Source organism: Daphnia carinata, chromosome 3 (assembly GCF_022539665.2).
Source record: "Daphnia carinata strain CSIRO-1 chromosome 3, CSIRO_AGI_Dcar_HiC_V3, whole genome shotgun sequence".
Taxonomy (NCBI): Eukaryota; Metazoa; Arthropoda; class Branchiopoda; order Diplostraca; family Daphniidae; genus Daphnia; species Daphnia carinata.
The window spans coordinates 1,287,886-1,303,274 of NC_081333.1; the positions used below are offsets into that span (position 1 = coordinate 1,287,886).

Here is a 15,389-nt window from a genome sequence, read left to right on the forward strand (position 1 = left end):
ACCGTGTGAATGATCAGCATTATGTGTGGCACAGAAAATAAGCCAAAGAAAGTGGACGTTGAGTCGAAGAGCCAAAGGTACACCTACATCCCTATAATAGCTTATTATTTTGGTTCTGATCGAAAAACGACAGCTGCGGATTCTCCCTTACAGATATATTACACGGCTGGTAGATAACTTTATTTATGTTGCTAGGGACTTGTCTCTTCGATAATCTTTGTTTACTTTTCATCGAAGATTTTCCAAGAAAATTATGAGAAATGGCAAAGCCTCAAAGTCAGCACCAAAGCTATAATTTATTTTAGGAAATGATTTTTAAGACATTTGTAAACCGAGTAAATCACATTCACAATTCCATTTCGTCGATTACAAAAGAGGTTCAAACACGAGTGCTGCTCAGGGTACGTTTTTTTTTCATTGTCCACATTTTTTGCTTCATGAGGGTCACATCTGCTGTCCAATTGTAAAGATTGATTCAGGACGGAAATGGTCGTTGTCACAGCCAGCAAATGGTTGACGATGTGTAGTTCTATATGTACAGAACTATCTATTTAAGAGGGTCTCAAATCGAGTTCTGTAACTAGAAAACGCCAGCTTGTTGTGTTCCGTTTTGTTTATTCTTCCGCTACAGACGGTATCGTTCGCCACCCTTTTTTTATGTTTCCTTTTCTTTGCTTAGGTCGGCGAATGCTAAGAAACATCGATCTTTTTTTTTTTTTACTTTGCAGCGTGTGAGAGATAAACGAAGGGAGATGCTCTATACTTATCACTTTCTTCAATACTAGCTGAATTGAATATCACTTAGCAATACTTCTTCTAAGAAAACCAATAGACGCCTTAACCTGGCTGACATTCTTTTTCCTTCACTGGCGACATGAAGTGATAGAAACAAATCCCTTTGTCCTGCGAACGTCACCAAGCGTAGCAAAAGTAGTTGAGATTTTAAAAAGAAAAATGCGTTTAACAAAGAAAGTAGACCAAAAGAAATGGCTCTTCTCGCTCTCCTTTTGCCTTAGTTATAAAAATCAAATTCCTATTTCTGAGAACGTATTCTAGAAGCAAACACAGTGCGCAACGTCTGTGTCAAACAGAAGGGCCTCTACTGTTGCGATTAGAATTTTGAAGAAATGATTAGACATCCGGATGTAAACAACTTTTAATGACGTCTGATGTATGTATTCGAACGCGGCACACATTCATGAATGAACTGGTGCTTGAGAGAGTTTTAAAGACACCCACGAGTTTAACTCTTTATGAAGGAGCAACTTGTAAAAATATAAACAGGTGTGTTGTGGGCGAACGCGGAACTAGGCTATTCCCACGAAATCTTTGCCATCGAAAGATCAATGAATTTCAGAAAGCAAGGAGCCAATATCCATAGATGGAGTGTAAACGACTTTTACATTTGACGAAGACGAGCTAGACGTTGCGTCAATTCATCTTGTTCGGTGGAGGCTTGCGTGGAGGCTCCAACGGTAACACTGGGATTCAGTGTGCTCGTATTACCTTGCGGTAGTTCCATATTGAGTTCAATGCTGTTTGAGCAATAACATTTTCATCATTTCACGTAAAGATTAGATCTGTCAAATTAATTCTTACCCCGCTTCGTCTGCCACTTGCTGCATGAGGAAGTCGACATCATTCTGAGGAACGCTAGTGGTTGTGGTTTGAGACATGGCTGTGTCCATGCACGAGCTCTGAACATCGAGATCTTCAAACTGTTTTTCGAATTTGTCCATTAAAGCTGAAATCTTTTCCAGATTCATAGACCTCATAGCACTGTCCATCGCTTTGACAACACCAGCCATCGATTGTGTAACCTTTAACACCAGACGTTTAGTGACAATGTGATAGTGAACATGGCTTTACTGCTACTGAAAGGTACCTTTTTAGTTGTAACAGCTGTTTGCACTCTACTGCTTACTGCGTCAATTCGCGCCGCCATACGAAGAAAATTAAGCGATTGATTTTTTTGGCGAATGGCATTTTCGCCGTGAATCCGCGCCACTTCCATGTTTCCCTTTTGAATGGCTTTCTTCAGTTTTGCCCTTTCTGCTTTTTCTTCTTTGTCACATTTCTTTGAATTCCTCTCAAATTCTTTGACGGTAAATTTCAAACTGAATAAGTGATCTAAACAAAACTTTGCTTAAGGAAAAACTAAACATTTCAAGGATTATGATTAAGAGCACAGCTAGAAATTATAAATCAAGTTCGAAATATAACTATTAGCGATCACATTCTGAAATCAATTCATATGTTTTGTAGTTATCCAATCAGAAACTGGTATTATAATTAGGCTATGATTATAATAGAGACCTAAAGAAGATAGAAACTAAAATATGCTAGCAAATTGTAAATACTAAATCAAAACACAACTAAAAAATTGACTTAAATTGCTAAAACGCCTATGTATGTTTCAGAAAGTTAGCTTAATTTGAAAAGGATACTCTCCATTTCGCAAAGTAACGAAATTTTTCGAACTCAATCTTTAAAGTTCGCCAATATACTGAAAACACTTTCCGACAAATCCCTGCCCAGGTCCAGGTTATACAGCAAAACAATTTATGACATCGAATTGTTATGACTCAGGTTTGTGATGAAATTGTTCAACTGATGGAAGTGAATAGGATTATCAGATACAGCAATGCCGTACTTTATAAGATAGTAAAAAAGTGTCAATATTTACCCAAATTAACTCGCCCTTAATTTTAATTTTTACAAATGCGCTTATTTGCTTGTATTTTTAGATACTTTATTTCTTTTGATAGATTTTGATGATTTTTTGGCAGAGGCAACAGTGCGCCAATCGTCAGCACAGTAAACAAGTTGTTCGGAAGGAAACGTGGGTGAAGTTTTGTTTATAAAAAGTAGCAGAACTGTCTTTCACAATCCAAAGTCATTTAAAATTATGGAAAAAGATGGTAGGTATAATCACTATCAATTTATAATTATACACTATAATATATGTGGATAATTATAATTTTTTTTCTAATTAGAAAATAGCAAAGAGTCTGAGATGATGATTTACCAACCCCTACCCGCAGAAGTTCGTGTTACTCTGGAGCGGCAGTCCCTGCTATTGGGTAAAATTAAGTCAAATGTAAAGAAAGGGGAAGATAAATTTTTGATGAGCTACATCCAACCAAGAACCCCAGTCATACCCGAGGATTTGTCAGCTTTGTTTAAGAAAGTAAGCAACCACATTAATTTCCCTATATGCTACTTGGCTTAACAACAATGTTTGCTGTTGCCTAGAATTTTCCATTAAAGGTTAGTAGACCTGCAAAGGAAAATAAAAAGACCCGAACACGAAAGAAGGTTTTGACATCTGTTGAGAAAAGAAAACTTGGTCTACATAAGTTGCCAAAAACAGGAATAAAATACAAAGCATGTGCTCCCCTACACCAACTATGGGTTGAATATATGGAAAATTTTTTAGAATTGGAAAACAGGTATGTAATGCTAACTATTGGTGATCAAATTTTTTAAAACTTTACATGTTAAGCTCTAACTTAAATGTATAGCACTAAGGCAGCCAATAAGGATTTATTGTATCAGCGGATTGCAAAAGCAGATTATCATGGATGTTTGCTAATGGTAACAAGATCCAAGTGTCCATCATACATTGGTGCAAAGGGCATTGTGGTATTAGAAACAAAAAACACTTTTCAGATCATCTGTGAAGACGATCAACTCAGAAGTAAGTTAGCTCACTGTATTACAGTATTTCTAGTTTTAATATTTATTTGAATGCAGTTATACCTAAGCGGGACAGTGTATTCACGTTCAATGTCAGCAAATGGACTTTTACATTGTTTGGTAACCACATGAACATAAGGCCCAGTGAAAGGGCAGCAAGGAAATTCAAAAGTAAACCTACGATAGATCTTTGAACTTTTTTGGGAATAAACGTTGATACTTTGGAATTTATCTAGCAATTTTTTTTCTGGGTGAAGGTATCGAAAACTATTTTTTTTTCAGTTAAGAATTTCTTCGTGATATTTTGTTTCGTTTTAGTAGTGCAGTAGTAATGGCTTAAGAGGAACAGATACAACCTTTCGTAACGTACAGTTGTAAAAAAAGGAGGAAAAACTTAGACTAAACAAAGTTAAGAAAACACCGGTAGGCAGCTAAACTAAAGACGATTTACCACAGAACATCTGCGAATGAAATGGCTACGACTCGCGTGGCCAGTCATGGAAAAGTTGCAGGTACGCCTCAGGAAGAAGATAAAACAAACAACGCCTCCCAGGACCTATTGTTTCATTCCAGCTAAATTTCTAAGACTAGGAAATTAATTCACAACTCATTCACTAATCTCCAATTAAAGTACATCTCATGTCACTGAGACGTAACGGCGAGTATTATTGCGCCAATAGTTTGAATGCAGCCAGCCTCTCCCTCATTATTTCTTCCATAATTGTAACATTACGCTTAGCACCTCTGGTCAGGAACTTGGTTGCAAACACTTCAATGAGCCAGCTCATTCTTCCAAAACCAATCATTTCAATAACTCCTTCTTGTGTAAACAGGGTCCTGTCAAAGATACAGAAACAAACATGGCTATCATTTGTAATAGTTTTGGTGATAATTGGCAAAATACCAATTTGGGTTCTCTGAGGCTGGTGAAAATGTAGAACTCTCAGTCATCACAGCATAATTCTGGTAGCCTAACGGTTTACTTTTAAGTTGTGCTATTCTCCTATTTGTATCAATCCAGCATTCTTCCTCATACACAATGTTAGGGACATCAAGAACTTTGAGCTGAATACAAAAATAAATGATAAATATAACTATGAAGCATTAACATGGTAAAAATTCTACCTTTCGAAATACACTAGGGAGCACATTTAAGCAGGTGACAATAACCTTTAGATAAAGGTGATTGCCTGGTCCTTTTGACAAAAATACTTATTGTTGCAAGACTGAGTTAAAGAATGAGTTTTTACTACCTTTTTTTGATTCGACAACTTCAGCTCCAACGATGTTTTTTTCCTTTTCAGTTGGATATTTTGTTAAATGAGTATGCGTTACCAGTTCCCAGGGAAATTCATATATATGTTGAAATGTGAATTTCCCCATTGTGAAAAAAACGTGTGATGGTGTGCACGATTCAGATCTTCAATGGTCCGTTGACAGGCTGGCCGGGTTTGAGACTCTTGACTGACAACCGTGGCGCCGGTACGTAAAAAAATCGTCTGTTTATATTGAACTACAGCGTTGCCATTTCAATATATTTATTTGAAGCAAATTTCACGATAAGCCAGTAATCGCCAACGCAATAAGGCAATAGCTGATAGTCGATTTTAAATGTGAAAAAAGAATGATGGATTCCATTTTTCATCCTACATTTGTGCCAAAGCAGGTGATTTTTGCATTAGTAGCAAAAACCTTGTGGACTCTTGTCACTCCAACAATGATAACAATTATCTTATTCTCTAAACTATCTGCTTCGACAGTCGATAAATAGAAGTGAGATGAAAACCAAACATGTTCACTAAATGTATGTTCAGATCGTATAACTTGTACAGAGATAATATATTTAATTTAAAAAAATTATTTCAATTTAGCATAAAAGCTTTTGTCTCAGCGCATATCATACTCGTCCAGGTGGGCGAGAGTATTAAATTCAGTTTATACAGAAACGAGTGAGGCGTGACTAGCAAATTAAATAAGGTCATGTTTGTCATGGAAGCGGAGGGCAACCTGACCCTCAGAGAGCGTGAATGATGTTACAGTGAAGGTGTGCTACTGTCGAAGATGGTAGTCAATGTCCGGCATCAAGCAGTCAAGCAAACATATTCATCTCCCTAAGTTTGTCCCCTTTTGTTAGAAAATGCGAAAAACAAAAGTATTAAATAAGATATTTGCCATCGATCAAGGGCGCAGTTTCGTATTGTTACCGATGGTTTTGATCTTGCGACCAAGAATTTTGGAGTTGGGCAAAATCAGTTGGGTATTGGGTCGTACGATTTGCATTGAATGTTCAAGGATTTTGTGCTCATACAGTGTTTGAACAGCGTCGTGTCTCAAGCGTGATTCGATAAATAAATTGAACATTGCCGTTTCGGTGAACCATTCCAAGAAATCGCGGACACTCGAATTCGAATGGTTCCGAGTAAAAGCGGCTCGCTAATTGAATGTGAGAAAACCAAAATGTTATGTGTCTGGTTAACCAGAACCAAACAAACCAATAGGAAAAAAAAAAGAATACCTCAAAGTACTTGTGGCCAGAATCGCTACAGTGAATGTTCTGCTCATAGTGACCGCAGAGGTCGACAAACATCCGCAAAAAGCTCTCGCTGTAAAGAGCATTGCGGGCAGTTTCCGCTTGTTGAGTGATATTGACGGTCACCTCCCAGTCTGACATGAGCTTACGCACGCTCCGTCGAGGCAGAATGGTTGATTCGTCACCAACGTTATGGAGGACTTTGCCGCTATCCAAATCAACCAGCATACCCTAAATAAAAATGAGAGATTAACACTAGAAAAAAAAAACGATGGAATATTTATGTTATGATAATGAATACCTGATCAGGGTAGATGGACTTCCAATCGTCGACATTTTTAGACAAAAGGCCTAGTATAAAAGGTGTGGGAGCTGATGCTATTTCCGTCATGGACTGAGGAAGGACGGGCACGATAGTGTGCTGCCATACAAATGGGTAGAGCATAGACTGAACAGCGTCGATGCAAAGCGACAGCACACTAAAAATCAATAATTGCATGTAAATACGTTGAAGCACTAGTTGAAAAACAAAGGAATTACCTGAGATTTTGACTGACAAAAATGAGTTTTCTTTCCAATAGGACAGTGCCCAAGACGTGGAGGACGACCGTTTCGTTAAGCCGTTCAAAGAGTACCCTCAAATCGATGTCCTCCAGACGTCCGTCGAGTAACCGCTGTACTTTGTTGACCTTATTTCCACTGACGGGACTTTCGGCGGGGAATTCAACAAAACGGCCCGGATTTGGAAATGGTTGTTTGTGCAAACAATCGAGCAGAGCTAGACGCTGGGACACCGAGACCCCGTGCCGCGACACCATGACGTTCAACAGCTGTCGAGATTCAGAAAATGGCGATTAAAATTATATTGCTAATAAAAATAAAAGGAAAAAAAAAGAAATCGATGTTTTTTACCTTGTTGTAAAACCCGGCCGCTCGATGGCGGCTCAATAAGCAATACGTGATGGGAATGCAGGTTTGAGCTCCTTCTGGAACCACCCGTCGGCAATAGCCGTACATTCGATCGCCTTTGGAATCGGTCAAGATGATGGTGTACGGTTCACCGGCCGTCTGTAGTGGTGGCGGCCAATGCGTTGAATCCGGGAAGCAAAAATGTTCCATGCCAGAAGGGACAGCTGACTGAAAGATTGATATAGAAAAATTACATTTGATTATTCACTCGACGATTTAAAAAGCAAGTAGCAGAGATACCGATTTGGGATAGCTGGATTTGATGTAAGGAGTGTGAAGATGTTGATGACGGTCGTAAAAGAGAGCCACTTCGAGGAAGGTTTCAAAAAGGCCGGCTCCGGGTTCAACGTTGGTGGACAACGGTCTAGAGGCTTTTCTCAGGTCGCAAACGTTACTGGAGACTCGGCGGACGTAAATTTTTCTATCCTCCACCAGCTGACTCTTCCTGTTTTGAGGTAATAAAACAAAACTCCGATAATGTCAGAATGATTTAAAAAAAAAAAATTGTACCTGAAATCGTTTTCCGACTCGCAGTCGCTGTCGTCGGTGACCCTCATCTCGTTGTGCCAACTGTGGATATCGTTGACTTCCATAATGGGTGAACACTACGTAAATAGAAAACAAGCAAAATATTGAAAAACCATCATGTTTTGTGGGGTATTATACAGAATTCAACAACAAAAAATAAAGCCATTTTTAGTGTCGGTCAAGAACGTAACGGACCACGGTTGCAGCTGTTTATTCGTTTCGGGTTAACGGTGGTTGCGGAAGCACACATGTCACACGCAAAATCCATCGTCTTAGATGAACGGATTTTTTTTTCTTGTTGCCCCGCTGAGACGTAGCGCTATTTCTGTCATTGCCGTAAGTCATAAATAGAACATTTTTTTTTTTTCATTTTTTCCCATCTGTTCGATGTTTTTTTGACGGATCCCCTGAACGGAAGCGGATACGCTGGGGTATGAAGAGATAGATATCAAACTTTCAAAATTCTTTCCTTATGTCGAAATGCAGTCAAAATCGAATACAAGGAAAACAAAATATATAAAATTTAATAGCGATAACGAAAATCTTCTCACGGTCAGTTTGGGGAAATGATAAAAAAAAATTAAATAGTAAAAATATTAAAAACAAAAAAACAAATTCACATCGGGAACTAGTTTTACGACTATGGCGGAAAGCATTATTGAAAAACCATCGGAGTTTGCCCAGACCAAGAGTGTTTGAAATAGCCATCCGTGAGAAACAAAAAAGGGAGTCAGCTGCATAAGAAAAATAAAATACAACGACAGCGTTTTCCACCCTCTTATTTTTTTTTCTCTCCGGCGGTCATTCCTCTACCTATCATCAACATGCCTATTAGGCCAATGTGTTACGGGCTTCCTTTAAGACCACCCGCAAACGTTGGGAAAAAAGATTTCAAACCAAAAGAAAAAAAAAAACGTCAAAGTATGTGCGTTAATTTAAATAGCCAAGGACGTGTCGGTCTTTATTTTTGTTTTTTAACTTTCCCTGTGAAGCAATTGATGATCGGACTTTATTTTCCCAATGTGATGGATGTTATTTTCCTCTTTGAAAATAATTTTTTTTTTTTTTGCAGTTGTACGTTTCGAAATTTCGTGCTGCACAACACGTTACTTTCTTTTTGGCATAACCATACGAATCTGATTATTGCATGTTTTGGCTCCGTCTTGATGGGCCGATCGATTCTATCGCCATGGGGGAGGGACAAAAAAGGTGGAACAAAACAATAGACTTACGGCTTCATGGAAAATAGACGACTCTCTTTCGTTTTCTTAGTTCAACACAAAGCGAAACGTATTGGAAAAAGAAAAGGTCAGGAATGCCTCACCATGTAATGCAGGCCGCCCTCAAGCGTGGGTTGTTCATAGACGTGGCCGAGCGAGACGGGAGAGTCTTTACGACCGTGAAATCCCAGCAACCCCGGAGTTGTCGACGACTGCCAGGTAAACTCGGAGCTACTCGGACGGCGCCTTCCTGCGTCAAAATCGCAGCTCATCCTCCTCGTTGGTTCTAGATGGCGAGCGGCCACATTTTTGCCTCCATGACGCGTTCCGTTCCTCCCTTGCACTAAAGCCGGATCGGATATGGTCAGCATGGAAGCCGATACTCGAGGACTCGTTTGTTTCTTCAAAGGAGACTTGGTCACGCACGGTGTCGGTGAGAAACTGTTCCACTGTACAGGGTTTAGCCATCGACTCTCCTTGAAATAGAATTCAACATCGTCTAAAGGCGATCGCCTCAGGTCTTCCACAGCTGGAACTTCTTCCGATTCGACGGACTTTTTCCGGCCCAATAGAAACGGTTCCGTTTTAGACCGGCTCATCGTGAAAGGCGATCCGAGAGCGATGCTCGTCGGTCTGGCAGGTTTGGCCGGACTTTGTAGGGCTTTGTTCCGTCGCACCGGACGTTGTGGGCTGCTATCCGGTTCATCGGTGACATTCTGCTGCTGAATGAATGCATCGTGAACGAATGTTCGAGGTGGTTTTTTAGGCGCTGGGCCGGTGGGTAGTGGCGCTTTTAACGCCTCTTCTATCAGTGGATCGTTTTCGATTGTAGCCGTCGGTTCGGGGCTGAGATTCGGTTTGGATGTGCGATCCACTCCAGGCTTCCGTCTGAGACTCGGTTTTTTATGATTCTTGATGATGATCACGTTGGGATCCTTTAGGCCATTTCGGATAAGTGAAGGTTTCTTTAAAATGTTTTCGGGAATGGCTTCCGCCGGTTTGAGTCCCGTTCGAAACGCCGGACTCCGTTTGATACTGGTGCGATTGCTGTGTTGCTGAAACCCACCGCCGGTTGAACTGTGGTCACTTTCGCTAGCGTTACTCGATCCACTATGGTTTGAGTCGACTTCCGACAGAATTTCCGGTTGTTCGTTACGACTTGGGGGCGGAGTTTGTTGTTGCTGAATTTCAAATCTTTCTCGAATCGATTGCACAGTAACGCGCCGAGGTTCGCACACGTTATCCGTGTTTCTTTCCGTGAATCTATTTTCTCTCCTTCCTTTGTGTTTCAGTCCGTTTGAGAAGTCTGTTTTCAGTTAGTCCATGTCGGCTCCCTGGCCCATTTGAACAATCCAGACAGTCCTGTCGTAAAAAGAGGGGGGAACAAAAAGAAAAAAAACCAAACTCATTAGAAAAAGAGTTGACACTGGTTACTGACGATGGCAACTCACTTCACAAGATCATAAAAAGCAAAGAAAAAGAGAAGGAAAAGATGGGAAAGTCGTTTTCCCAGACCGCAGAAGCCAATCGAGAAGCCGGGTGATTTTTGGTGGTCGACCAAGGTGCGAGTCACTCGCCAGAGGATTTCTATTAACGCCTTCTTATGTGTTTTACGAATATCTATCCGTTTGAGATTTTTTTTTTTTTGAAATGGTAAATACTATTTAAACTGAGAAAGAACAAGGTACCTAAATCACTGCTAGTGTTTGACGCTCTCTCGATAACAAAAGAGTTCAAACAACAACAATTTTAACCGGCTTTTTGTTATTCGTAAATAGATGCAAAAATGAATTTCGATTTTTCCGCAGTCTCTTTTGTGGTTACGACAGAAAAAATGGGCGGGCGGAGTGACCTACTTGAACACACACACACAGTAGAATAAAAGAGTGGCAAAGGGCAGGTAAATAAAAAGAAAAATGATTAAAATCTAACAGAAGATAATGAGCCTCGTTCTTTTTGAGTGACAACAGACAAATTATATGTCGTTTTTTCTTTCCTAGTCTTAGTTTTTAATTGAAAGGGGAATTAAATGTGGAAACGTAGCAGACGACGCTGGCGTAATTCAAGTTGGCTGGCCTTCAACAGTGTTCGATTCAACAATCTCCATGTTTGGGCAACGGATAAATCTCCTCCCACAATCGTTACAGGTAGAACGAGCAAATATAAAGAACTTACGTTATCTTTAAGGAAACTCCAAATGAATTCTGACCTTTACTGGCAAAAATACACAGACACACACACACACATACGAACAATTACACACACCCAGCTCGGACCGTAGTTCCAGTGCAACTGGCTCTCCCTTCCTCTCAGTCCCAACTGTCATTTTCCCAACATTTTTTCCTTTCCCATCGAAGGCGAACGGGGTAGTTTAGATTTTTCACCGCAATGGCGCTGGCGGCTATCCTGCCAAACTAATAGCTCCCCTTCTTTCGGCGTGCAAACTTGTTGCAATTTGAACTCGACAGTGATCAAACAAATGAAACACAATAGGTTAACGGTACAATTGTGCAACTTTCCCTTTCTGTTTTCAAAATAAGTGAGTTCATTTTCATACGTTTTTGTCTCCAAAACACCACATTTTTATGGTCACGTCACCTCCCAACTCAAAGTTTACGTAGACACACATACGTTTGGGAGGTCTGTTGAATCTTAATTGTTGTTAGTTGGAGATCGTGCAGCAGCAATCTCTTTTGGTCTCTCTCTCCACGATTTTTCACTTCTTCCCAACGTGACTTTCTAGTTTTTCTTGAAAAAAAAAAAAGCGGAACAATAGCGAGAGTATAGTGAATCTCACCCACTTTTTTTAACGTTGCAACTCGTCGACAAACCAACTTCATGAACGACTTGTGGAAGATGGAAAAACAAACATGCTTGATCAACAGTCTAGTGCAATTGTCCTTTACTTTCCAGTGATTTCCCATTCGATCTACATTACGACACGAATGTAATCGGAACATGATCAAGCTCGTTGTATCAGAGCCACGTTTTAATTAGGCTTCTCGTAAAGCCTTTAACATCCGACAGTCTAATTTACGAAGAACTCGACACTGTGGGATGCAAGAGAAATCTACAAACGAACAAAAGAAAACAACAAACTGTTCAGCAACTAGATATGGCGTCCACGTTTTGAATGGATGCTCACCGTTTTCTCCAGGTAAAGTGTCGTTTTTATTGTAACGTGATCTCTACGTCTAAGCGAAACTTTTTTTGTGCAGCGTATTTTCACTTAGTCAATAGTTTAGCGTACGTGATTATTGTTTTGTTGCCAGCTGTCTATATATCACATGACATGCGGCAGGAAACGCGACAGGTAATATAAAGTAGCCAGAGGTGGGATCAGAGGTGGTAACCTCGATATACACTCTGCAGAGGGCAAAACAAAAGAGTTATCCACCCTCATTTTGTTTGGTTTTTTTCCCCTCAGAGGGCATATTAAAGCATTGCCTCACATGAAGGGTAGGCCTATTTTTTATTATTTGGAAGTGTAATTATCGTCGGTATCTTTTCAAAGAGTATTTCAACGTTAGATGGAAGCACATAGGATGATGAATGCGATTGGTGTCAAAGTGTAGAAACAAAATTCGAATGGCATCGTTGTTAAAACTCTTAGGGGGGAATGATTTTCTTTAACTTAAATCTGATAAATTGTGTCTCTAGACATTGATGGAATGACGCCGCTACATTTTATACTTTGGTGAGCATGAGGTCCAAGATGTACCACACCGTGACGAACTTGTCTTTTTTCCCCCTCATCCGGTCCCTGCACCGAGAACTCTTGAAAAAAAATTTCATTCTCTTCTGTTATTTGTACAAATACCAAGTTTCCTTTCCTCAGCATACTTTTGTGTGGCTCTCCTCATTCAGACTCTCTCTTTTTCTTCTGAATTTATTTTTCTTTTAAAAATATTAATAAAAATTAGGTGAAATCTAGTGAAAAGGAGGCTCGTAGTTGCCCAGCAGCGTAGTTTAATCGTAGAGGCCCAACGATTAGCCCGTCCAGTTTTTTTTTTCTTTTTTATAACACAGCGTCCCTTGCTTTCGTCGGATCAATTCAAAATGGCCTAATGAGATAAAAAGCGTAAGGAGAAAGGTAGATTTGCGGCTCTACTTTGATACATGCTTGTTGAAAGAGTTTGATGGATCAAACTTGCATGCACCTCTTTATCCAGGGACTAATCCATCAAGGGCGTCAGGAAACGAACTGTGTCCTTTCAACGTAGAAGGCCACACAATAAAAAAAAAAAGGCTTTCAAATGTTTTTATACGTTTCATGTTATAAGGAAGAGAATCTCGAATAGAAGGAAGACCTCGATAAAAATAATGAAGAATGAGAGATATGTAACTGTAGAGAAAACGACCGTCGAAACATTTGAACCGTATACACGACAGTAACAACTATAATTGTCCTTCCCCGTGCTTGACTTTTGTGTCACGAGGAATTAGGAAGGAAAAAAAAAAAAGATTTGCTTATTCAGCTATTTAGTTGTTTGTTACGGTGCGGAAGCGTGACCGTGAAAAAAGCTGTCGCGCGACACATTTCGCCTTCCGAGATTGAAATTTGACCGAAATTGTACACGTTGATGCTTTTGTCTTGTATTGCGCTAGATGTACTCTAACAAGATGACACCAAAAAACACTAAAGCGGAACAAAAAGAAGGAAAAAATTAAAACTAAAAAGTCCGTTAGCGTGCACAATCTCCAAAAGACCTTTTTATTTACCATAATGTGAATTAAACGCCGTCAAACGGACCGTAAAGAACCGGGTCAACGTTTTTATTTTATTCCCGGCTATTCCCACCAATTCGTGTTGTTTCAACCCAAAAAGAGAAGAAGAACGTCCCGTCTACAACATGGTGGAAGAAAATCGAAGATAATGACGTCCATATATTTCTTATCGCTGTCGTTACACACACACACATCTGGTCAAACTGTAGTGGTCACGGCAGCAAGAAACAAACCGTTCCTCCTCGTCATCAGCGTTTTTTTTTTCGTGATAATGTCGGATGATTGCAGGTATAGGTTCGCATGTAGACATACAAAGCGACGTGTTTTGGTCACGAAAACAAAGACCTTCATTGCATGTGTTTTGAATGGGAGAAAAACACAAACCGGTTATAAAAAAAATGGTGACCGCACTGCTGGCTTACGTCAATAATATTCTATCTAAAAACAGCAAAACGACCTTCGTAGTCTTACTACGCGTATATCTACGCAACCTCCGGGCGAATACCATTGTGGTTTGTTGAAGGGAAAAAACAAACATTTGGCATCCGATTATTGTCGTTTCCTTCAAGGAAACCGAACACAAGAACAAAAAAATTTCTGCCGTGGTAGTTAATCCAATTATTTCTCGTTTATAATTGTCTACGTGGAACTGTATCGCACTGTTGAGCATCTTTTTCCGAGTCCGACTTGAGGTCTAACTATCTTTTGTTTTCCTCTTTGCGGTGGGGTTCAAAAAAAAAAAACGAGCCGAATGTCAGGCGGGGAGAACGACCCATCGTGAATGCATCAAAGACAATGAGCAGATGGATAGGAACGAAACACGAGCCTGGCTTCGTCGGGTCTGTAAATCACGACGGAGGGATCGGACTCTCACGACGTCACGAGACTCCCTACTGAAGGAAAATCCTGTTATCTCAGGCCGAATTATTCTTGGCGGTAGCGTTTGTGGAGAGATTTTTTTTTATTTTAAAAGAAGAAAGCAAAAGAAAAAAAAGAAAGGAAAACAAAAAATCCCACGTAGTGTTGGCTATGTTTTTCTCGCGTAACTCTTACGCCTATAGTTGCTTAGACAAGACGCTCGGTTGGAAATAATTTTTTTTTTTGTTTAGCTCTCGGCTATAAGAACCGTGAGCTCACGCCGGGCAGTACTCGCTGCTGTTCTTGGAGATGATGTCAAATTATAATAAGCTGTTAGACCGCTGAGGGGCACACGCTATAACTTGTCTAGTCTTCGTCACATTGGTGGATACGAAATACGTTTTTTGCACGGATGAACACAGTAGGTGTGGCTTTCGATCTTCTTTAATAGTTTTTTGTTGTCACGAAAGTATTCACACCAATGTCCTGGAGCTAAGAGAATAAGCCAGGAGAAGGTCAAAACTATGGATGACCGTCAGCATCATTAACTTTCGCCAAAACGTGTGCAAGTCTACATTGTGTAAACAATAGGTACATGTATATGTACTCTAGTTCGTCCCACGAACCGGAGCAGATGGTGTAACCAAAGTTAAAACACAATAGATTACGATCAAACGGGTTTCTCCTTAGTTCAACGATCCTTTTCTCATATAATTTTGCATACTCATTCCCACTTTCGATGAGTTTTCTGGCCGATCGATTTACGTGCACTACAAGATTGTTAAGATGAGTGGATCGTGTAACATCAAAAATGTTTGTTTTGGTTTACAAAACGTGGCTCTTACCTGATGGACTGT

At 40.0% G+C, this 15,389-nt stretch overlaps 4 protein-coding genes and 1 long non-coding RNA gene across 5 annotated transcripts; 2 read left to right on the forward strand and 3 right to left on the reverse strand.

Moving 5' to 3' along the window:
• Positions 1–1,138: 1,138 nt before the first annotated feature.
• LOC130693642 (charged multivesicular body protein 1B2-like) lies at positions 1,139–2,589 on the reverse strand. The gene is made up of 4 exons (XM_057516831.2): positions 2,448–2,589; positions 1,886–2,130; positions 1,600–1,820; positions 1,139–1,535 (listed from the first exon to the last, which is right to left on the reverse strand). Exons 1-4 carry the CDS (start codon positions 2,452–2,454, stop codon positions 1,400–1,402), a joined length of 609 nt encoding a protein of 202 aa, XP_057372814.1. The 5' UTR covers positions 2,455–2,589; the 3' UTR covers positions 1,139–1,399.
• On the forward strand, positions 2,581–3,930 carry LOC130693662 (ribonuclease P protein subunit p29-like). The gene is made up of 7 exons (XM_057516851.1): positions 2,581–2,641; positions 2,769–2,817; positions 2,872–2,921; positions 2,997–3,190; positions 3,256–3,452; positions 3,525–3,700; positions 3,757–3,930. The coding sequence occupies exons 1-7, from the start codon at positions 2,581–2,583 to the stop codon at positions 3,891–3,893; spliced, it is 864 nt and encodes a 287-aa protein (XP_057372834.1). The 3' UTR covers positions 3,894–3,930.
• LOC130693648 (PRELI domain-containing protein 2-like) lies at positions 3,757–5,171 on the reverse strand. Its single transcript, XM_057516836.2, has 4 exons — positions 4,953–5,171; positions 4,825–4,895; positions 4,604–4,764; positions 3,757–4,536 (listed from the first exon to the last, which is right to left on the reverse strand). The coding sequence occupies exons 1-4, from the start codon at positions 5,080–5,082 to the stop codon at positions 4,365–4,367; spliced, it is 534 nt and encodes a 177-aa protein (XP_057372819.1). The 5' UTR covers positions 5,083–5,171; the 3' UTR covers positions 3,757–4,364.
• A 318-nt stretch (positions 5,172–5,489) lies between these two features.
• Positions 5,490–10,262, reverse strand: LOC130693654 (DENN domain-containing protein 2B-like; the record flags this gene model as incomplete). The annotated part of the gene is made up of 9 exons (XM_057516843.2): positions 5,490–5,823; positions 5,904–6,132; positions 6,215–6,460; positions 6,531–6,708; positions 6,770–7,059; positions 7,142–7,366; positions 7,439–7,643; positions 7,709–7,803; positions 9,051–10,262. Coding segments are annotated over 9 exons (2,715 nt in total), but the record flags the coding sequence as incomplete, so codon positions are not given.
• A 1,046-nt stretch (positions 10,263–11,308) lies between these two features.
• On the forward strand, positions 11,309–14,971 carry LOC132087824 (uncharacterized). The gene is made up of 3 exons (XR_009420651.1): positions 11,309–12,113; positions 14,422–14,513; positions 14,784–14,971. It is a non-coding gene; the product is annotated as an uncharacterized LOC132087824 (long non-coding RNA).
• Positions 14,972–15,389: the final 418 nt, after the last annotated feature.